The 21,661-nt window shown below is 56.1% G+C and overlaps 2 protein-coding genes across 4 annotated transcripts; one reads left to right on the top strand and one right to left on the bottom strand.

Annotated features, from left to right (window-relative positions):
- The first annotated feature begins 5,132 nt into the window (after positions 1–5,132).
- On the top strand, positions 5,133–19,165 carry Baiap3 (BAI1 associated protein 3). 2 transcript variants are annotated; one of them, XM_036194918.1, is made up of 34 exons: positions 5,133–5,498; positions 9,768–9,907; positions 10,109–10,196; positions 10,397–10,477; positions 10,717–10,824; positions 11,371–11,430; positions 11,587–11,653; positions 11,761–11,956; positions 12,255–12,299; positions 12,418–12,495; positions 12,619–12,721; positions 13,029–13,136; positions 13,222–13,317; positions 13,414–13,517; positions 13,652–13,772; positions 14,210–14,334; positions 14,414–14,504; positions 14,626–14,682; positions 14,764–14,861; positions 14,964–15,015; positions 15,133–15,263; positions 15,367–15,490; positions 15,566–15,709; positions 15,795–15,887; positions 15,982–16,173; positions 16,262–16,330; positions 16,416–16,495; positions 16,567–16,675; positions 16,940–17,011; positions 17,184–17,264; positions 17,347–17,467; positions 17,535–17,658; positions 17,737–17,942; positions 18,025–19,165. In XM_036194918.1, the coding sequence occupies exons 2-34, from the start codon at positions 9,777–9,779 to the stop codon at positions 18,126–18,128; spliced, it is 3,459 nt and encodes a 1,152-aa protein (XP_036050811.1). In that variant the 5' UTR covers positions 5,133–5,498; positions 9,768–9,776; the 3' UTR covers positions 18,129–19,165. The 2 variants fall into 2 exon arrangements, with proteins under 2 accessions (XP_036050811.1, XP_036050812.1); XM_036194919.1 differs by lacking the exon at positions 5,133–5,498 and adding an exon at positions 6,329–6,436.
- Positions 19,007–21,642, bottom strand: Tsr3 (TSR3 ribosome maturation factor). Of its 2 annotated transcripts, none has more exons than XM_036194932.1 (6): positions 21,465–21,642; positions 21,162–21,381; positions 20,573–20,766; positions 19,918–20,094; positions 19,615–19,678; positions 19,007–19,366 (listed from the first exon to the last, which is right to left on the bottom strand). In XM_036194932.1, exons 1-6 carry the CDS (start codon positions 21,574–21,576, stop codon positions 19,138–19,140), a joined length of 996 nt encoding a protein of 331 aa, XP_036050825.1. In that variant the 5' UTR covers positions 21,577–21,642; the 3' UTR covers positions 19,007–19,137. The 2 variants fall into 2 exon arrangements, with proteins under 2 accessions (XP_036050825.1, XP_036050826.1); XM_036194933.1 differs by having other exon boundaries at positions 21,484–21,549.
- Positions 21,643–21,661: the final 19 nt, after the last annotated feature.

Here is a 21,661-nt window from a genome sequence, read left to right as displayed (position 1 = left end):
ATTCAAATTAACAATAGATGTTTGAGGCTTAGGGCCTTAGATAATAACTTTGAGCCAGAAATGAGAGCTCTGTGTGGATCAACTCATTGACTCCTCATAGCAGCCCCATGAAACGAGTCATAGTAGTGTCCCCACTAGACAGGGAAACTGAGGTGACAGCCAGCATTCAGCCAGGGTTCCTGGTCACTCTGCTTCTGTCAGTACAAGCCACTCAACTTGTCAGCCTGTTTCTCATCAGATGGGAACTTCCAAACTCCCCTCAGGAGCCCATTGCCTAGTTTCATTGTCCTGAGGGCCACCCAGTCGAAGTCCCTGTTGATCTGCTACTGAGCTGAATAGAAATGTAAACCAATCGTCCTTCATGGTTGGGGGTGGGGGGTGGGGAACAGACAGGGCATGACTTCATGCATTCGAGTCACTCTGGTCTTTAATAATTTACACATGAAAGACGTGAATTCTGAAAGTATTGGCTGCCCATTTTACAGATGAGGAAACTTAAGGTCAAGACCACAGAAGCGCCAGGCAGTGGTGGCACACGCCTTTAATCCCAGCACTCAGGAGGCAGAGCCAGGTAGATCTCTGAGTTCCAGACCAGCCTGAGCTACCAAGTGAGTTCCAGGAAAGGCGCAAAGCTACACAGAGAAACCCTGTCTCGAAAAACCAAAGGGGGAAAGAAAAAAACCATAGAAACGTCTCATCCTGGTGTAGTTTGTTATGGCGACAGAGACAGCTCAGTGATTAAGAGCTCTGGCAGAGGAGTGGAGTTTGGTCCCCAGCGCCCACGTCCGACTGTTCAATAACTGACTGTAACTCAGTCTCCAGAGGAGCCAATAATGCCCTCTTTTGGCCTTCACAAGCACCCACACAGACTCGCAGTTTTAAAATCTGTAAAGTCTGACGGAGTTCCAGGAATGCTAGTGTCCAGGACTGGCCCTGCCCGTTGGGTTCCCAAGCTGATTTTTGTCGGCTCCCAGGAGCTCAGGCCTTGTGTTCTGTCCACAGTGTCCACATCTCTGTCTTGGGGTTTCTGTTGCTTTGACAAAACACCAGGCAGGTTGGGGAGGAAAGGGTTATCTGGCTTACGCTTCCACAGCACTGCTCATCATCCAAGGAAGCCAGGACAGGAGCTCAAGCAGGGCTGACACCTGGAGGCAGGAGCTGATGCAGAGGCCATGGAGAGTGCTGCTTCCTGGCTTGCTCCCCATGGCTGCTGCTTATAGAATTTATCAGTCTTCTTCTTTTTTTTTTCCCAATACAGGGTTGGTTTCTCCGTGTAGTTTTGGTGCCTGTCCTGGATCTCGCTCTGTAGACCAAGCTAGCCTTGAACTCACAGATATCCTCCTGCCTCTGCCTCCCAAGCACTGGGATTAAAAGCATGTACCGCCACTGCCTGGCTTCAGCCTGCTTTCTTTATAGAACTCAGGATCACCTGCCCAGGGAGGGCACCATCCACAATGCACTGGGCCCTCCCCCATCAATCCCTGATTAAGAAAATGCCCTACAGGTTTGCCTGAAGCCCAATCTTAGGGAGGGAGGCATGTTCTTTTTTTTTTTTTTTTTTTTTTTTTTTGGTGGGGAGGGAACAGTTTCAAGACAGGGTTTCACTGTGTAGCCCTGGCTGTCCTGGAACTCACTCTGTAGACCAGGCTGTCCTCAGACTCACAGAGATCCCCTGCCTCTGGCTCCTGAGTGCTGGAATTAGAGGATGGGCCACTGCCACCAGGTCTTGGAGGCATTTTCTTAAATGGGGTTCCCTCCCCTCAGATGACTTCAGCATGTGTCAAAGTGACATAAAACTAGTCAGCACAACCTCACATCTATCAAGCCCCACTGGGACTTGGTCAGCTAGAAAGCCTAGCCTCTGCTGCCCCCAACAGAGCTTACTGGCCCCCCTGGCCTTCCTGGACCCATAGACCAAAGAGGAAGCCCAAGGACACAGGTAATCCAGCAAAGTGCCCAACGACATCTGAATCTGCTATACCCTCTTGAGGTTGTCGGGGCCCAGCACTAACTTGTACCTACAGGAACAGATGTGAACCAATTCCAGAAGGGAGGAATCAAGAAACATTGTGTCTGGGCACCTGTCCAGCTGACCCTGACACTGAGTTGGGGATGGGGGTATTTGGTAGCTCTTGAGACTCTTAGAAGCTTCCAGTAATTGTTAGTGCCTCTGAGGAGTCATTGGGCCTGCTGTGGGGGTCTGACTTGGGGCCATCATGTGTCCCTGGCCTGGTCTGGAGGCCATACCTGCATTCTTGGAGGAGAAAAGGGGCAACAAAAATGTAAGGAAACAAGCTCTGGGCTTGTCCATCTGGCCCCTGCCTGCCCAGGCCAGATCATCTGTGTCCTCATCTCAGGACACCCCCTTAAAAGAAAAGTTCTCACCCTTCCAGGGGTTCCTGTCTCTGGAAGGTTCTGGGCCCAGAGATGAGAGAAAGAGGATGCCTCCAAGCCCCAGGTTCTGCAGAGAATGACAGGCACATAGGAGCCAGGTGCACCTTGCACGTCCAGCTGTCTCCTAATAGTAGCCTTGTCCTTTATCTCCACTCAGCCTTTGACCACAGCAATGTGCCCTTATGGAAAATGCTTCCTCACTGGCACTGATGGTGACACAGGACAGATGCCGAGAGCTTGTGTTCCTCACCAGAGAGGGACTCAGACCCACCCAAAAGCCTTTGTGTTGCCCTTGGCTGCACCCTGTCCAGGACCTGCTTCTTTTGCCTCCCCTCCTGCCAGGCCCCACAAAAACAAAAAAACAGTACATGAAGCTGGGGATAGTCCTTGGTGGGCACCATGCTGGCTTAGCATGCCTCGTACCCTAGGCTAGTTCCTCAGTAGTGCCCTACACAAAAAGAAACCAAAAAGACTGACAGATCAGTCGATCTTTGTCTAATGATAGAGCTATTGGTAGAGTGCTTGCCCAGGGTGCACAAAGCCCTGCATTCAGACCCCAACCCTGCATAAAACTGGGAATGGGGGCACATGCCAGCACTTAAGAGGGAGAGGCAGAAAGATCAGAAAATCAAACTTAACCACAGCCGAATAACAAGTTGGTTGAAGTTTGATGTCAATCTGAGCTACATGAGAACATGGTTGGTTTTTGGTTTTTGGTTTAAAACAAAACAAAAACAAAAACAGACTTAAAAAATAAAAAATAAATTAAATTAAAAAAAAAAACAAAACATCATGTGTGGTAATACCCAGACCTGGACTGGTTGGTTCTAGGTACATGGATATTGGATGCAAGAAAGTAAAAAATACTTAGTGTGAACTGCAGTTCAAGGACCAGCTTTTCAGGCAGAAGGCTCTCCTGAGCCACACATACCCCTGAAGCCACTTCTTTTCAGCAAGTGGATAGATTCTCACAGGCCTGGGGGTGCTTGGCCATAGATAGCCCCAAAGCCCCTGGTCTCTGACCCTATGAGCCCTCACTGGGTGGTCTGCCTTTCCCTGCAGTAGGAGGTGCATGGTTCCAGGTTCAGGCCTAGCCCAGGAACCAGCAGTCTCTAGGGTCAGTTGCAACCCCTATCACAGATGAGGGCAACCAAGGCTCTGAACAAAGGAGAACTGTGCACAGGTGACCCTGCAGCTCCGACCGGTGACAGCCTTAGAATGAGTCAAGATAGATGACAGCCTGAGTCACCAATGGGTTGTCATCCATTCAAAACCCTCCTTCTCACACACACACTCACACACTAAAGGTCTGTGGAGGGAAGAACCCAGGAAAAACTGGACTCTTGAGGATAGGTTTGGGACTCAGTCTGTTGCTATGTGACTCAAAGCCTCTTTCCATGTTTGGAACTCAGTTTCACCTGTCAAAGACTCAGCCTAGAGTCTCAGAGGCTGGAGCCCCTGCAGTGGGGCTCCCCCTCCCACTTCCTGTTTACAGCAGCCTCTAGCTCATCCTTTTACCCTAAAGCCATTACCATCACCATGGCAACCAGACTGTGTTTGTTCCAACAGGTTGGTTGGTAAAACCTGACGCAAGACTTCAATAGTGGGCGCAACTCCAGATCCTGGGAGGGAGGTCAGCTGCTCCACTCCAGTTCCTAGCCCCTATAGAGGGGTAGTGTGGGGCACAGAGTCCAGGACCCCTTCCCTTGCTCATCTGATATCCTTGTCTCGACAGTGGGGTCCCATCTTTTATCCCCTTCACCTAGCCTGGCTGTGCTAAGCTGGAGGTTGACTATGGGAATTGAACATCCTGCAGGACAATATTCTGTTCTGTCTCCTGTCTTCACAGGGATGGGCATAGGACTTGACATAGCTGTGACCTGGGATACAGACAGGTGGCAATATCCACCTCACCTGTATGCTCCCTGGGATGAAGGGCTATGGCCAGGCTGCTGCCTCCTAGAAGTTTCCTCCCCAGTTCCCAGTAATGAGGAACACAGGCTCCTGCCCAGCACTCCTTTGGAAGCCGGTTTCTCTTTGGTCTCCCCAGCGGAGATGGTCTTTGCTACAGTCTGGGGTGGAGGATTTTCAGGCCTGTTTTCCTGATCCTCACACTGGTTGGAGTCCTTCCCATAAAAAACGAGACCTTTGGGATAAACTCTAAAGCAAGGTGGCCAGTTGTATCCCACCGAGGTCAGAGTTGGTTCCCCCAGAAGCCTACTGAGCCCTAGAACCGGCAAGAACAACTCGGCAGCTCTCCATGGGTGCCTGGGAACCCACTACAGTAGGAACGCTATCAGGTACGCCTTCTGCCCCATCTCCAGGGCTAGCACGTTCGGAAAAGGACAGGCAACTGGTTCAACAAGCCTCCAGGGGACCTTCACTCTGCTCAAGTGGTGGAGGTTGAGTGAGGAGGGGGTCTAGGGAACAAGTGGGCTGGGAACAGCAGAATCCAGCTACTGTGGCCTAACCCAACCTTCTGCACACACTCACGGATAACAGTGACGTCGTGAGATGTACCAGGTTAATGCCAGAGCTGATTTCCCTAGAAGAAAGCCGCTCTAGGCAGTATTGAGGGGCAGAGCTTTGGTGAGAGGGTTGGCTTTGGATAAGACTGTAGAGCACTTCAAGAAACCCAGGCACTTCGCCTTTGGGCGACTGTAGCTTCTTCCCTGCAGCCCTGGGAAGGAGACCCCGCGACAGCCTCCTCCCTCGGGGCGGGGGTGCGGGTGGGGGTGGCGGAGGGCCTAGCACAGCCAAGCAAGATCCAACGCAGCGCCCCTCTCTGCACCCACCTGTGGGTTACTGAGCCCAGCGCCCAGAGCAGGGGTTCTCTGGCCAGCACCGGGTGGGCAAGAACCCCCTCCCGACCCCAGACGCGCAGGGTGGGGGAGGACAGGGCTGGAACCTCTGACCAGCAAACGAGGCCAGGCCCCGCCTCCGCCCGCCCGCCCGCGCCCCCCGCCCGCCGCTCCCGCTCTGCAGTGCTCAGTCTCCAGCGCGCGCGGCTGCTAGCGGTCGCTGTGCCTTGGTGTCCCCAGCCAGTGCGACAGCGACGCCAGCAGGGACCCCCGACCTCCGTGGTCCCCGAACCCCTGTCCACGGTGAGTGCTGTAACTCCTGCCCGGTGCCGTCAGACTGCCGTCGGGGCTTAACCTGCCTCCCACCCAGAAAGGCAGACAGACAGATGCGACAGGCCCCCTCAGGCTCAGGCCCTCTGGCTAATACACTCCATTCCCCATGGGGCTCCGGGATTGAAGGCATCGGGTAACGGGAACCTGGGGAAACTGAGGCCGCGCGTGCTCAGAGGGGCGGGGTCGCATGGCCGGCGTCCTAGGCTCTGAGCGCCGTAGAGGATCTGGGGTCTGCACTGCAGGACGCGGGGGAGGGTTGAAGGGCGGGACCTCACGACCCAGAAGTGCGCACCTGCTACCACAGTTCCCACGGTCGCCGCTGCTGAGCTACCTGACTGTGACCCTTCTCCCCAGGAGAGGCTTCAGCGGGGCTGGGGACCTCGGAGACGCCCCGCGGAGCTTCTCTGAAGCCTTTCTAGCGGGCTGAATCCCATCAAGTTAGCGGGAGGAAAACGGCCCCCACTGTCCCTCCCACTTTCCGACGCCCATGAGACCCTTGCCCTTACTAACCTGAAATTCCTGCCCAGGGTAAGCCTTGTTCCTCCCTGGTCGCCCAGGAATTCGGGGTCTGGGGTCTGACGTTGTGTGTGTGTGTGTGTGTGTGTGTGTGTGTGTGTGTGAGAGAGAGAGAGAGAGAGAGAGAGAGAGAGAGAGAGACAGAGAGACAGAGAGAGAGAGACAGAGAGAGAGACAGAGACAGAGACAGAGACAGAGACAGAGACAGAAATCGGCGGAAAGAAACAGAGAGACAGGCAGGCAGACAGGCAGACAGACAGACAGACACACACACACAGAATTATTACAACAGAGCAGTTCCCTCGGACCTCCTGCCTTCCAAGGGGAGGGTAACCACAACCCACCTCCCTATCATCAAAAACAGCCTATCAGGAGCAACTCAACGGAGACAGGTAAGTGGCAGGTAAGGCTCCTGGGAAGAGTGCACCCTTCTCTATCAGTGAGGCATGGAGCGCATCCCCGCTGCCTGCTGCTGGCCTCTGACCTGAGAAGGTCTAGTTCACTCACAGAGAGCAAAGTGCAGATCCCCTGGCTCCTCTCTGGGAAATCAGGGAGGAATGCGTGCCCAAGCAGCACGGGTAACTGGTAGACCAGATGAGCCATACTTGGCCACTGTCCCACATGAGGAGGGGAGGTTGAGGAGATCCAGAGGCCAGGGGGAGATCTGGGAATCCAGGAAAACTTGGGAAGGGTCTGAGAGGTAAAGTGGGGACTGGCCAGGAAGGGAGGGAAGCAGAGAAGACCAAAGAAGAGACCCCGGGATGCCACCCTGCCACCATCTGTCCCAGTTTCCAGAGATCCATATGCACTAAAGGTGCCTCCTCAGCACTCTAGTGTTTGTTATGGGTTGGGAACCTAAGGAGACCCCTCCAGCCCTCTCCTAAGCTGCCCTTAAATTCTCTGCCTCGTTGCCACCAGATCTTCAAATGGCTGGCTAGTAGGGACAGCTTAGGGTGGGAGTCCTGGGTCAAATCCTGCCTCTGCACAGCTTGCCCCAGTCACAGACAGGAGTGGTGACTAGCTTTCGCTCAGTTCATATGGAAAGAGCTTCGTGACTGGTCCTTCCTTTGCTTACTGGACAGCAGGGAGCTATGACTCTGGCCCTAGTGACTGGGTGTGAGCAAGGCTGTGGGCACATGTACTACTATCCAAGGCCAGAAGGGACAGTGAAATAGAGACTAGCACCTGAGCTGGGCCCACGGGAGAGACTGGTAGAAGGTGGGGCTTGCTGGGGGTCGCGCTGCACTTAGCTCACTGCTGCCCTCTACAGGTAGAGATTTCCAGAAATCCATGGGTAGTATTCAAATGCATACAGGTTTGTGATGATGAATGATGAGGTCCTGGCTGGACACAGAGGCCTCTTTGACAGGTGTCTCTCAGGGCCTGGGCTGTTGGGTCAGAGACAGTAACGGCTGCTGAGACAGCCTGAGGTTTCCAAGGGGACCAGAGCTGTTTCTAAGCATCAGGATGAGCCAACTCTTACGGAGACTGCAGCTGACATACTGCTGTTAGCCTCATCCTAGCAACAGACTCGGGCGGCGTTGGGCGCACAGCTGAACCTAAGCTCAGGACACCACAGGAAAATAAAGTGTTTGCACAGCAGAGCCTTAAGTCCCAGGATACCACCTGCTGCTGGTGACCCCGGGCAGGTTCCCAAGCCCACACCTGTTTCCTTGTTTGAGCCAAGGCAGGGGTGCATCCCTCAGCTCCTGTACTGTCAGGCTACTTTGCTTCTGCGTCACATTTGTCTCCAGGACTGCAAGCCTCTGTAGCCCTATCACACGTAGATGCAGCTGGCGGTTGCCTTGGCAACAGCTCAAGAAGCAGCTGCTTGCCTGGCTTGGGGTGCAGGGGGAGCAGCTCCTCCCTCTAGTTAGTGAAGAGCTGAGCCTGTGACACCTGGCCACCTGGGACCTCAGGACTGGCCACGTGTGGCAGAAGCTTGCTGGGCTCTCATGTTTCGGGGAGGTTTGTGGGGCTTTCCCTCAGGGTGCAGAGTCACTTGGCCCCCTTCACATCTTGGCCCCGCAGCTCTGGGGTCTCACCAGATAGAAATTGGTTGGAGCAAAGGGGTCAGAATGCAGCACCCCCTAGGAATGCTGGCTTCAGCCAGAGGGGATAGTGGAAATAGAGGTAAGATGGAGAGCTTCTCACCACAGACAGGCTCCGTGACCCAAAGAAGCTCTGCAACCTCTGGCCAACCCTGAGACCCCGGGCCAGGAGAAGAACTTGCCGTGGGCTCCATTTCCTGTCTTATGAAATGGAAGTGACAGTCTCCCCTTGCTAGGACTAATGAAACCGTGTAGATGAGCGCCAATGTCCAGTGGTGGATGGCAGGCACAGACTATATGTATCTTGTTAATGTGGCCATCAAGACAGGGACCCCAAGGGGTGAGTGCTTTGTGACAGAGATGACAGAGATGGCCTGGATGGGGGAGAGTGTTTCTCAGGAAAGAGAGGGGACCTCCCTGGGGTAGTGTGGGGAAGGCCCAGGCCCAGAAGTGGTTGTCTGACCCAGGGTTGGGGACGCACAGGGTGGTGGTGTGGAAATGGATGGGAGGCCACCGTATCCTAGGTATCACATTACCCCTCAATTTGGCGTCTACAGAGTAAACAGCTCTTTGCTGAAGGTTATGCAGATGCAGATACCGCCAGCTCTTCCTCCCAAATGTGGGTGGGTAGGCGAGGTCTGGGAACTCATCAAACACAAGAGAAGCAGAGGTTCTCAGATGATCCTAAGCCTGTCACCCCAAAAAGAAGGGTGCCCTCCTGGTACTCAGTCTCAGGATTGCCACTGTGATCCCTGATGCCCGAGCCACCTACCAGGGCTACCAGTGTGTTCAGTCCATACACTTCCACCCTGACCTCAAGTTCCGAGTAGAATGGCTGACAGGAGGCCATAGCGTCAGGGTCAGTGTCACCCTGGGCCTGGGCTCCATCAGCAGTGTGGAAACCACTCTCCTAGAGATGACATCCAGGTTGCTTTGGCAGGGTGCAGGATGCAGCAGGAGAGGTTGGTTGCCACAGCAACAGGCAGACAACTGATTCAATGGACTAGTAAGCAGGAAGCGGCTGAACACTTCCAGCCTTCCCCAAATGAGACACATGACTTCATGCTCCTTTTCACTGAGAGTGGGGGATAACTCTGCTTCAGGGGGTAATGGCCCTTATGTTGTGTTGGATATGTGTAAGGACTATAGAGCAGCTCCCTCCTGGGCATTCTGGCCTCAGGGACAAGTGCCAACCCTACCCTGGACTCATGGGTGTAAGGGCCAAATCACAGACGAGTGTCTTACCTCACTGTTTGGGCCTTCTGTGGAAAAGGCCTGTGTACTATCTGCCCTGGCTCCAATTGGACGGGGTATTGGTGAGGACACAGGAAACAGACACATCCTGTCACACTGTCCTGGGTGGTTGGGGCTCATCTGGGGTACCGGCCTGGATGTGGGAGCAGAACATACTTGTCTCCACTGAGATCCCAGCAGTACTTTCACACAGAGAACCAACTCTGTGCCTGGCACCCCCATCTGAGGGTATCTCACCACACCCCAGGACCACTGTACAAGGTCACTTGTCCAGTGTGGCAGCAGAGTCCGTAAAGTCCCCTGCAGGGACTCAGCACAGTGCGGGGTGGCATCCGACCTGCGGGCCGTTAGCCCCCTCTGCTAGTGTCAGCGGTGCAGTGGTAGAGCAGAGGACAAACTGATGTTGTGCTCGCTGCAGGTGGCTGCCATGTCAACCTTGCTGGACATCAAGAGCAGCGTGCTCAGGCAGGTGCAGGTGTGCCCATCCTTCCGCCGTAAGACGGAGCAGGAACCTGAGAACTCAGGCGCAGACTCACAGGAGCCCGCCACAGGGGCCTGGTGTGTACCCTAGGGCTGACTGTGCAGGGCATGTGGGCCTGGCCTCACTCCACTGGCTGGCCTGTACACTTGTCCAGTGCCAATCCACGTGGGTGGGAGAAGGACCAAGGGGGTCTAAGCTCAAGGCCAAGAACACTATGGTTGTCCCCTTGATCTACTCTCTCTGTGGCTGCTTGAATCTTGTTCTGACCTTTCTTCCAGGAAACCTGGGGATGGTGTGGAGTTCTTTGCTCACATGCGCCTCATCCTGAAAAAGGGGGATGGCAGACAGGGCCTGCCATGCCCTGAGGTAAGGACTCAATTTCTAAATGGTGTAGGGACTACTACTCAGCACAGGCTACTGTTCTAGGTCCTCTCTGACCCCCACCTCAAACCTCTCATCTTCCTGGAGCACCTTCGTTCATCCAGCCAGAGGGTCCGGGGCAGCTGCAGACTAAGGCGCCCCTACCTTCACAGACCTTCACCTGGCACTCTAACCCTCCCTCACAGGTTCTTCTGCGCAGTGGTTCCCCAGCCCCTGCTGAGCCTGTGGACCCCAACCGCGGCATGAGAAACCTGACCCAGGAGGAGGTAATGGGTGTCCGCGGTGTCTAAGCCCAGGGAGTGACTGTAACTCCTTTCTCTAGGATTGTAGGGCCCAGGGTCTGGTGACAGGTGGGTAGTGCAGTTGGGTAAGCAGGAGCAGAGGCACTAGGGCGGGGGATCCACTCAGTAGTGGGAGGGGCTGCTTGGGGCTGACGCACCAGAAGGGTGGAGCAGGGGCTGAGATGCTCTGCTGTGGATGGGAACTCAGGGCCTGTTTCCTGAAGGTGGAGATGCTGTACGAGGAGGCCTTATACACAGTCCTCCACCGGGCAGGCACCATGGGCCCCGACCAGGTAGATGACGAGGAGGTCCTGCTAAGCTACCTTCAGCAGGTGAGCAGGGCTCCACCCGCCTGGGCCCCACCCACCCTGCCTCACTCTGGGGAGGACTGAGATGTGTGTGTGTGAACCTGTACACACACACACACACACACACACACACACACACACACACACACAGACACACTGGTGCCTGTATCACCTGGATGACAACATAAAATGCGCACACCAGTGTACGTTGGTGAATATCCCCGGTGGGTGGAGACCTGGTTAGACACATGTGCAGAGGATGCAAGACAGATAACACAGACATAACTAGAAAGGGTCGGCTGGTACTCAGAGGAGGGCAGAATAGTCAGAGAGTATGTTTCCTTCCCACTGGTTTGTGCTCTGCATTATCCTGTCCCCACCCTGCTCACCACAACTGTGCCATGCCCTCACCCGCTCACTCCTCTGAATGCTCAGAACCATAGCACCAGATGGGCAGTGGTCTTCCACATGGTAGGACAGAGGGACATTCCCTCCCATGCACATTTCTGAGACTCCTGAGACAGCGCAAGCTTTTTCCCACGCTCCTCCTTACCTGCCCATCACCCACAGGTGTTTGGCACCAGTTCTGAAGAACACATGGAGGCCATCACTCGTGTGAAGAAAGCCAAGGTGAGGTTATGCACACCCAGGCAGGTACTGGCTGGCCAGCAGTGGCATCTGTGTGGCAGGAAGGGATACCAGGGTGGCAGGAAAAATAGGGGACTGTAACATGCATGCTGAGGCTGCTTAGTCCTGTGAAGTCCCCCAGTACCCTTCTGTCTGTAGGCTCCCACATATGCCCTGAAAGTCTCCGTCATGCGTGCCAAGAACCTTCTGGCTAAAGACCCCAATGGTAAGTGGGTATCTGGTAGGCTCCCATAGTGCCTGGCAGCTGCTCCTGGAAGCTGTGGACAGTGGAAAATCCGAGGGCCAAGGGCTGAGGCACCTGCTCCATTTCAGGCTTCAGTGATCCATACTGCATGCTGGGCATCCTGCCGGCCTCAAGTGCCCCACAGGAGGCAAGCGGGCAGAAAGAGCAGCGCTTTGGCTTCCGCAAAGGCAGCAAGCGTAGCAGCCCACTGCCCGCCAAGTGTATCCAGGTCACCGAGGTCAAGAGCAGCACCCTGAATCCTGTCTGGAAAGAGCATTTCCTGTTGTAAGGCTCCTAGCCTGATGATAGCCAAATACCCCAAACGATGACCACTCATTGCTGCCCAGGAAACTTGTAAGAGGGACTGGTAATGCACCCACTTCCCAAAGGAATAATCTGAGACCCACAGACAGATGTTTGTGTCCTTCCTTATGGCCACATAGCTGGTAGCAAGTAGAGGTTAGGAGGTGAGCCCAGCAGTCTGTGTGGAGAACATGGCTACTACTTGTTGCTCCTGGTTATCTCCCTCAACCCTGGCCAGATGTGGCTGGGAGTTTCATACACATTTCTGTCTTCTCTGCAGTGAAATTGAGGATGTCAACACAGACCAGCTGCACCTGGACATCTGGTAGAGGACCCTGGCAGGGCATGGGGTGGGGTGGGGTGGCATCTCTGGTCTGGGACAGAATGAGGGGCGGGCTCAGAGGTGGGCTGGGAACTCCAGTCAAACCATCTTCCACCTTCAGGGACCACGATGATGACGTATCCCTGGCAGAAGCATGCAGGAAGCTGAATGAAGTTATTGGCCTGAAGGGCATGAGCAGGTATGGGCGGGGGAGGTGGGGAGCCATAACCCTAGATCTGTGCATGCAGCTTAGCTACAGGGGTCAGCGGCTTTCCAGGATCACCAGAGTGATACCACCCTGCTATCCACCTGTTGTGCCCAGATACTTCAAACAGATTGTCAAGTCGGCCCGTGCAAATGGGACAGCAGGGCCCACCGAGGACCACACTGATGACTTCTTGGGATGCCTCAACATCCCTATCAGGGTATGTGGGGGAGGGTGTGTATGGATGATTAGGATCCTTGGTGGGTGCATGGGGGTGCCCCAGAGCTCTTGGGCATCTCCAGTGGCAGTGCCCCATGGTTCCCATAGAGCATCCCACTCTCTTGGGGCTGGAGGAGGTGGGCTGCATTGGGCACCTATTCAGCATTCCCTTCTGCTCAGGGTTCCAGAGGGTAGCTTATTTTGTCTTTACTGGGGTTTGAGAGCACCCTACTACCAAGCCCTTTGGACTGGGGGGGGGGCGCAGTCTGGAGGTCTGGTCTTACACTTCCTCATTCCACTCCTCTCAGGAGGTGCCTGTGGCGGGTGCGGACCGCTGGTTTAAGCTGGAACCACGCTCCAGTGCCTCGCGTGTGCAAGGAGACTGCCACCTGGTCCTCAAGCTGATCACCACCCAGGTGGGAAGCTATGGGAGCCACATCTGAACCCCTGCCTTCAGGGCTCAGGCAGAGCTGATGACAGACCTCAGGTTCTGCCTTCCAGAGGGACACTGCTATGAGTCAGCGTGGACGCTCGGGCTTCCTGTCTTACCTGTTGCTCCTCAGCCGTGTGCTGCGGTTTGAGCACCGAGTGGAGGAGGTAGTGGATGCCCTTGGGCTGCTGAGTATAGTGAGGGGCCCAGAGCAGGGATGGAGTGGCTCTCTGGCCTCTGACCACCCTGGCTCTCTTCTCCAGCCAAACTCCAGCAGCTGGCGTGGTGAGCTTAGTGGGCCTGGGACCACCGTCCTATGTCTGCATGGAGCCCAAAGCAATCTGTCACCCTTGCAGCTGGCAGTGCTGTGAGTAGGCAGGGTGGCCCTTGTGGGTAGAACCTCTGGACAAGGCTGTAAGCAGGTGGAGCGTGGGAAAGACAGTGCTGTGGGCTGGGACCTGTTGTGCAAGAGCAGACCACAGGCTTGGGCTCCTATTATAGGCACTGGCAAGTCAGTAGCCGCCACCATCAGACACGCACCCTGGACTATGGCTACCTGCTGGGGCTGCTGGAAGATGTGCAAGCACACTGGGAGGAGGCAGCTTCACTGCCCCAGGAACAGGTGGGTACGGACATGGCTACAGGTCTGTGTGTTATTGATAGAGTTCATTGGGAGCCAAGGGACCTCATAGGGTTTGAAAACGTGAAACACATGATATGGGAGAGAGTGCTGTGCAGTAGGAGGTGGTAGTTGCAATGGAGTAACTTTGGAAGGATGCCACAAAGGTCAGCCTGGACTGAGGGCAAAGCCTCTGAGGTGGCAAGTGTCTGAGCAGCAGGAGCAAGTGGGCACTGGCAGTATGGAGCTGAGGGACAGGAGCTATAAACGTGCTGAGGCTTGTAGGTGCAGCGAGGGGAGAGTTGTGGGAGTCAAGAGTGGGACAGGCCGTTAGGGAGGGACTGGGCTAGCTACACGAAGCCATGGATTTTTAGCGTCTATGAGCAGAGCAGTCTTGGACCTTTTCCTTGTCTTGACTCTGATGAACCTGTTCCCTGCAGGAGGAGAGCCTAGCTGACAGCTTCTCTGCCTTCTCTGAGTTTGGGCTGAGGCTGCTGCGCCAGCTCCGAGATTACTTCCCTGCCACCAACAGCACGGCTGTGTATCGCCTGGAGCTGCTGCTCAAGTGGGTGTAGCACAGCAGGACTGGGGGGCTGGAGGGCTGGAGGCTGGAGCAGGCCTCCTCAGCTGGCTGTCCTCACCAGGTGCCTGGAGAAGCTACAGCTCTTCCAACCAGCCTTCGAGATCTGTCCCTTCGAGACAGAGCTCAGCATGGACATTGCTGCTGCCCTGAAGGTGTGTCTGGATCCATCTTGGCCCTCTTTCCCTTGGCCCCTGCAAGGCCCTGCTGTCCACAGGTGCTTAACCTGACTCTTCCCTTCAATCCACTGCATTGCTTTACTGGCTACTCCTACAGCGGGGTAATCGTGAGTGGTATGACCAGCTCCTGAACACCAAGAGTCCTCGAGAGCAGGTATGGGTCTGGATGGCATGGGCTGGAGACCCAGGTCATTCGGGGGGTACACTGGTCACTTCAAGCCTGGCTTTCTTGCAGCCAGGGCCGCAGCGCCTAGCGGGGCTTGTTGAACTTGCAGACATCATCTATGAGGACTTGCAGTCCTGCTATGGGGTCTACGCCAGCCTCTTCCACGGGTAGGCCCTTCCCCCGGATGCTGCTACTAGGCCAGAATGGGCTGGATTGGGATGGTAGGGCTGGCTGGTGGGAAACGGGTGGCTGAGGTATGTCTTTTGCAGCATCCTTAAGGTGGACTTCTTCACCCTTACCTTCCGGCAGCTGGAACGTCTGGTGAGGGGGAGTCCCTTACCCTGGGTGCCTGTGGGTACTGGAGACCGGGGAGAAGTCCCTGGTTAAGAGGGTCCCTAGATTTACTTTGGCAATGGCCTAATCCCACCATCTGAGCAGGTGGCTGAGGAGGCATGGGTACTGACAGAGGAGCTGAGCCCCAAGATGAACCTAGAGGTAGCTTCAGGGCTCTTTGAGCTCTACCTGACCCTGGCAGATACCCAGCGCTTCTGGAGCTGCATCCCTGGACGGTGGGTACCCACCTGGAACTAGTATCCCCTTAGCTCTGAACCCGGAGACCTCTGGGTAAAGGTATGTGAGTCCTGATGGGCCCTGAGCAAGTGTTCACTGCAGGGAAAGCCGCTCCCTAGCCCTGGCTGGCATCCACACCCCGTTTCTGCCAGCTGTGAAGCTCTGGCTGCAGGTGCTGAGGGACCAGGCCAAGTGGCGTCTGCAGGGAGCTGTGGATGTAGACACGGTGAGTGTGTGCTCAGTTGCGTGGTGCTGGCTCATCCTGTACTCCTGCAACATTAGCCCCCTTCTGCCTTTGTAGCTGGAGCCTGTGGATGCGGCTTCCAAACACAGCAGCTCTGCAGCCACCGCCAGCCTCTGCCTTAGCCACATCCAGGAGCTCTGGGTCCGCCTGGCCTGGCCTGACCCTGCCCAGGCCCAGGCGTTAGGCACTCAGCTCAGCCAGGTACCTGGGCTGGGGATATGTGGGGAGTAGATCAGGAGATGGGGCAGGGGCAGAGTCCCAAGCTCCCTGCCCATCTCTGCCCCAGGATATGTGTGAGGCCTCCCTCTTCTACACGGAACTACTGAGGAAGAAGGTGGACACCCAGCCAGGGGCTGCTGGTGAGGCAGTGAGTGAACAGGTGAGTGGCTGGATGTAAGGGGGGCAGGTGGCTGGGTGGGGTCACCCCCACTCCCTTGACAGCTGCCCAGCTGCCTCTGGCCATACCTCCCCAGCTCTGTGTGGTGCTCAACAACGTAGAGTTGGTACGCAGAGCTTCGGGGCAAGCGCTAAGAGGCCTGGCATGGCCTGAAGGGGCCAGTGGGCCGGAGGGAGTGCTCCCCCGCCCTCTCCTCAGCTGCATACAGGCCCTGGATGAAGATCTCCAGCGGGAGGCCCACACTGTGACAGCACATCTGACTTCCAAGGTGAGCAGAGGGGTGGGGCCCGGGACTCTAGTCATGTGGGGACTATTGTTGAATCCCTACTCTTGTTCTGAGCACCACCCTCTCTCAGATGGTGGCAGACATCAGGAAGTACGTACAGCACATCAGTCTGTCCCCCGACTCTATTCAGAATGATGAGGTGAGTGGAGGGGATTAGCGGGGAGTGCGTAGCCAGGGGCAGGCTGAAGTCCAGTTTGGCCAGCCCTGAGGACTCCTGCCTACAGGCTGTAGCCCCACTCCTGAAATACCTGGACGAGAAGCTGGCCTTGCTGAATGACTCACTGGTGAAGGAGAACCTGAGCAGGTACCAGCTAGGTAGTGGGGCAGGTGGGGGTGGTTGGGGCCCAGGGAGTCACCCAGGTGGTGTCCCTCTAGGGTGCTGGAGGCTGTCTGGGAGCTGCTTCTGCAGGCCATTCTGCAGGCACTGAGCGCAAACAGAGACGTCTCTGCGGACTTCTATGGTCGCTTCCACTTCACACTCGAGGTAGGGCCACAAGGAGCCCCCAGGTCCATCTCCCAAGGCCCTCTCCCTGCTGCACCTATAGGACACTAAACCTGTCCGAGTACCCCACAGTTCGACTGGCAGCTTTTCTGGCCTCAGGTGCTGGCATTTCCCAGGCCTCCTGGGGATGTCCTCAGATTTGAGAAATGGCTTTGCCTTGGCTCCTAAGACCCAGTGCTCCCCGAATCTGCAGGTCTTCGGCACAGGCCAGCCCTCTGACAAGCGCCTCTTCTTTCCCTGTTGTAGGCTCTGGTCAGTTTCTTCCATGCTGAGGGCCAGGGGCTGCCCTTGGAGAACCTGAGGGATGGAAGCTACAAGGTGAGCTTTTGGATGAGCTGAGCCTTCTGCAGGAACAAGTTCAGCCTGCTGCCGTGCAGTAGGCATCCTTGTGTTGGTGAAACCAGGTGGCCATGAGGCAGCTCAGAGGACTCTGTGAGGGCACCTGGCTGCCCTGCCAGGGACCAGTTACCAGTGCCAGCTTCCCTTGCAGAGGCTGGAGGAGGAGCTTCGGCTGCACAAATGCTCCACCCGAGAGTGCATCGAGCAGTTTTACATGGACAAGCTCAAGCAGGTGGGGCTGGCATAGTCTACCCACAGGCCTGCTCTGACACCCAGCTTCCTTCACTGGCTTTTTCCACTGGCCTTTCCCACAGAGGTCTCTGGAGCAGAACCGGTTTGGGCGCCTCACTGTCCGATGCCATTATGAAGCAGCTGAGCAGCGGCTAGCTGTGGAGGTGCTGCATGCAGCGGATCTACTGCCCTTGGATGCCAATGGTGAGGTCCAGCAACAGCAGCAGGGGGAGGGGCCAGGGAGACAGTTGGCTCACACTGTATCTTCTAGGTCTGAGTGACCCCTTTGTGATTGTGGAGCTTGGCCCACCACACCTCTTCCCACTGGTCCGCAGCCAGAGGACCCAAGTGAAAGCCCGGACACTGCACCCGGTGTATGATGAACTCTTCCACTTGTGAGTGCCTGCCTGGCCTGCTGTGCCCCATGCCTGAGCCGTATGGCTGCAGCAGGCTGCTGACTGCCCTGTCTACAGCTCCGTGCCTGCAGAGGCATGCCGCCGCCGCGGGGCCTGTGTGCTGTTCACGGTTATGGACCACGACTGGCTGTCCACCAATGACTTTGCTGGGGAGGCAGCCCTTGGCCTAGGTGGTGTCAGTGGCATCGCAAGGCCACATGTGGGAGGGGGCATGAGACCCGGGCAGCCCATCACACTACACCTGCGCAGGCCCAGAGCTCAGGGTGAGTGAGAGTCCATGGGGTTGAGGGTGGTGGGCCTGGCCCACACTGGCTTCCTCACGCCCACCTCCATATCCACCTACAGTGAGGTCTGCACTGCGGATGCTAGAAGGCCGCACCAACAGAGAAGCACAAGAGTTTGTCAAGAAACTCAAGGAGCTGGAGAAGTGCATGGAGGCTGACCTCTGAGCACCCTGATGGTCACAGCCTAGCCCTCCCCACTTCCCTGTGGGGCCCACTTTGTGCAGCCAGGGGTCCTGGGGGCCCCTCCCTCACCATGTGACCTGCCTGCTCTGGTTGAACCCTGTGGCTTCTGTCTGGCTGTGTCTTTTGGTGTGTGCTGTGACCCCTTTGTGCCCCAGCATGCTCCACCTTGAATATGAGCAGCCGATTCAGAGGGACCCAGCCAGCATCTGCCTGTGGATGCAGAGTAGGATGGATGGATGGGACCTGATCCCAGTGGGCTCTCTTCCCTGGAGCAGTAGTCATATGCTCTCAGTGGACTCTGCCCCCTACAGGACATGAGGTAGTATCTGGAGACACCTGTGGTCACAACTAGGGAGTGGAGGGTACTGGTACCAGGGGTGGAGGCCAATGTTGCTGTTCACACCCTGTAACCATCAGTGGGCCTAATGAGAAATGACTGATGCCTCATGACAGTGGTACTACAGAGGAAGCCTCATAGAGGAGGCCCTGCCCTGCTTCCCCAGGATAGGTCTCCATTGGCAGAGGCAAGAAGGCCAGGGGACAAGTGAGAAGGTTAGCAGCTGCCAGGATCCCAGGCAGAGGGTGAGGGTTTCTCCTGCCTGCAGCTTCTCTCTCCTGATCCAGATGCTCTACACACAGCAGGTGAGCCAGGGGCCAGCTGAGGATTACCTGAGTTCTGGTTCCCATGAGGAAAGGGGCATTGCCCACAGGTGGAGATCAGGGTTAAGTGCTCTATGGCCAGCTGGTCAGATATCCTTTTACACATCTATATATGACCATACTGGACTTACCCCACAGCCCAGATCCACCCAGGTAGACTTCCCCAACCCTTAGCCAAGTACGAAGCAACAGAACTCATATTGGGAGGCTCCTTCTTGGCTTTATCAAGAGCTCCAAGGCAGGACTCCAAACAAGGCTGCCACAGAATTGTCCCAACAGGCCTGTCCATCCCCAGGCTCCACTGCCACCTCTGGACTAGCGCACAGCAGCTTCAATAATGTACTTGTTTGCAGCCTTCAGTCTCTCTGCTGTCTCTTGACTGCCTTCGGAGTTCAGTGGGGTCTCTGGCCTGCGTCTCTTGTTCTGTCTCTACCTCTTGAGAGCAGCTGCTGTCTCCACCATCAGCACCAGCTCCTTGTTCCTCACACTCATCACTGTCCTCCCCAGAACCCTCACTGGGGTCCTCAGACTCGTCAGTGTCATCCATGTCCACGGGCAGCCTGGAAAGGAGGGATGTACCTTGGTGTAGCCAGTACAGGGTCACCTTCGCTATGACACTCAACCATTGAAACCCTCAAGCAGGAGACACTCTGCGCCCAACCCCCTCCAGCAGGCAGCCCCTTTAAACTCTGTAGTCACCACCAGGCCTTGCTGGGGAAGCCATACCCACAAGGCAGGAGGGACCTGCCAAGGCTCCAGGAGCACATTGGGCTTGAGTCATCACTTAGCGTGGATCCACAGGACCTACCAGGTACTGGCCACAGGCCTGTTGAGGTTTGCAAACTCTCGCCCGGAGTCCACATCAAAGGGATCTGAATGTAGAAAGGAAGGTGACCTCTTGTTTTTGTTTTTGTTTTTTGCCGGAGCTGAGGACCCAACCCAGGGCCTTGCGCTTGCTAGGCAAGCACTCTACCACTGAGCTAAATCCCCAACCCCTGGAAGGTGACCTCTTAAGTGATTTCAGGGCAGAACCAAACTGGTGGCTCCAGCCTCCAAAGGACCTGAAGGGCTTCACAGCTTCCCTGGGGCTCCCAACCATGCCAGGCCTCACCGATCTCTTCCTCCTCAGGGGTGTCCTTGGCGCTAGCCAAGTACCCCTGCTCGGCCTGCAGCACCTCCTCTGGGCCATGGCAGGCTGCATACTTCTCCAGAAGCTCTCGGTTCAGGTCCAGGAAGCCCTTGCCCCACTTAAACTTCTGAAGCAAAATGACGGCAAGATCTGAGAAGCCTGGAAGAACAAACCCAGAAATACGCCTGGGACCCATCTAGGGAACAGAGCTCTACCACCCCTTGCTGCCCTCCCAGGAGGCTTCACACCTCTCAGGTCCCCAGGTTCCTCTCATTTGCTGAGAAACAGTGCTACGATGCTGGTCCCTATGTCTTACGAGGTCTTCATCGGGGCCTCTCCTTGAACCCTGCATTCCCTTCAGATACGGAGAACAAAGAGTGTGGGGGGACAGTGCTGTCATGACAGTGACGCCCCATACACCATCCTGGGAAGACAGCTGTCCATTTTGTCTCAACCTCTGCTTCCCAAGTTCAAGGCTGTATGTGGGTACTGGAACTGAAACCAACCCTGCCCTGATGGTCCCCAATATATTCTCCTCACATCCCCCTGCTCGGAATCTGCCAGAAGAAAGCACAGTCTTGGGGGTACAGGCAGGTCCCAGACTGCCACACCGGGCTCCTGGCAGCCCCAAACTCACCTACGATGCAGAAAGCAGCAGCAAAAGCTTCCACGCAGGAAAGTCTGCAGGGCCGGCCATAGTTTACAGGGTTGGCAGCCAGGAGGTAAGGCAGGAGCCGCAAATGACTCCCTCGCATCTTCCCAAAGGGTGTCTCATCCAATTTGGCCCAGGAGCAGTCTATGACAGCGACCCCTGACTGTGCCACCAGCTGTCTGCCGGAGAGTGTAGGGTAGGTTCTGGGGCCCCAAGTAAATCATGTCCTTGGAGACCGGCTTCACTACAGATGAGACATGCTCGTTCTTTCCAAACTATGGTTTATTGCAATGGTACAAAGCACCCTCACTACCAAGCTTAGGGGCTGCTGCTGGGGGTAGCTGGACAATGTTTACTTAAGTTGTTCTCCTAGGCTCTTCTACACTCTAAGCCTCGCTTTATGATAAGGGTCAAGTTAGAGACAACCCTGCCCATGAGAAAGGCGTGGCCATCTAAGACCAAGCAGCAAGGCTTGAAGAAAATAATACCCTCCATAAGGGGCGGTTTAACAAAGACTAGATAATGGGGAGGGCACCCCGACACCTCCCCGGTCCCCCAGGCCTCCGGTGCCTACCTGTCGGCGGGAGACACGTACTGAGTGCCTACGGGGCTGAGCACTAGACCGCCAAATCTTTGGCTCAGGCGCAGGCATCGTACCAGACCCAGGCGGGCCAGTTTGCGACCTGTGCAGCGCCGGGGGTCGCAGTGACCAAGCTCCCACATAGCCAGGGCACAAGGCAGCACCGCAGGGCCGGGGACATCCTGGCCCTCGGCCGCCTCAGGTTGCACGGATGCTGCAGAGAGAGAGGGAGAGAAGGTCGGGTTCTCAGCGCCTGCTTCCAAGCCCGACCCGCGGCTCCGATCGCTCCCAACTCACCGCGCAGCGCAGCGCCCACCTCGTCAGCGAAAGCATCCAGAGAGCGGCCGGGGGGACGCCGAACACGACCGCTCTCCGTCCGGGACCCGTGCGCAACCTTCTTGCGGCCCATAGCCCCAGATAAAACCCTCCGCCACCGGGTTTCTTCGAGCAGGGTGCGCGTGCGCGCTCGCGCCGCTTCCGGTTTTGCGGGCAGG

Source organism: Onychomys torridus, chromosome 8 (assembly GCF_903995425.1).
Source record: "Onychomys torridus chromosome 8, mOncTor1.1, whole genome shotgun sequence".
NCBI lineage: Eukaryota > Metazoa > Chordata > Mammalia > Rodentia > Cricetidae > Onychomys > Onychomys torridus.
The sequence above is the reverse complement of the archived record's forward strand: the minus strand, read 5'-3'. Positions and strand labels throughout refer to the sequence as shown.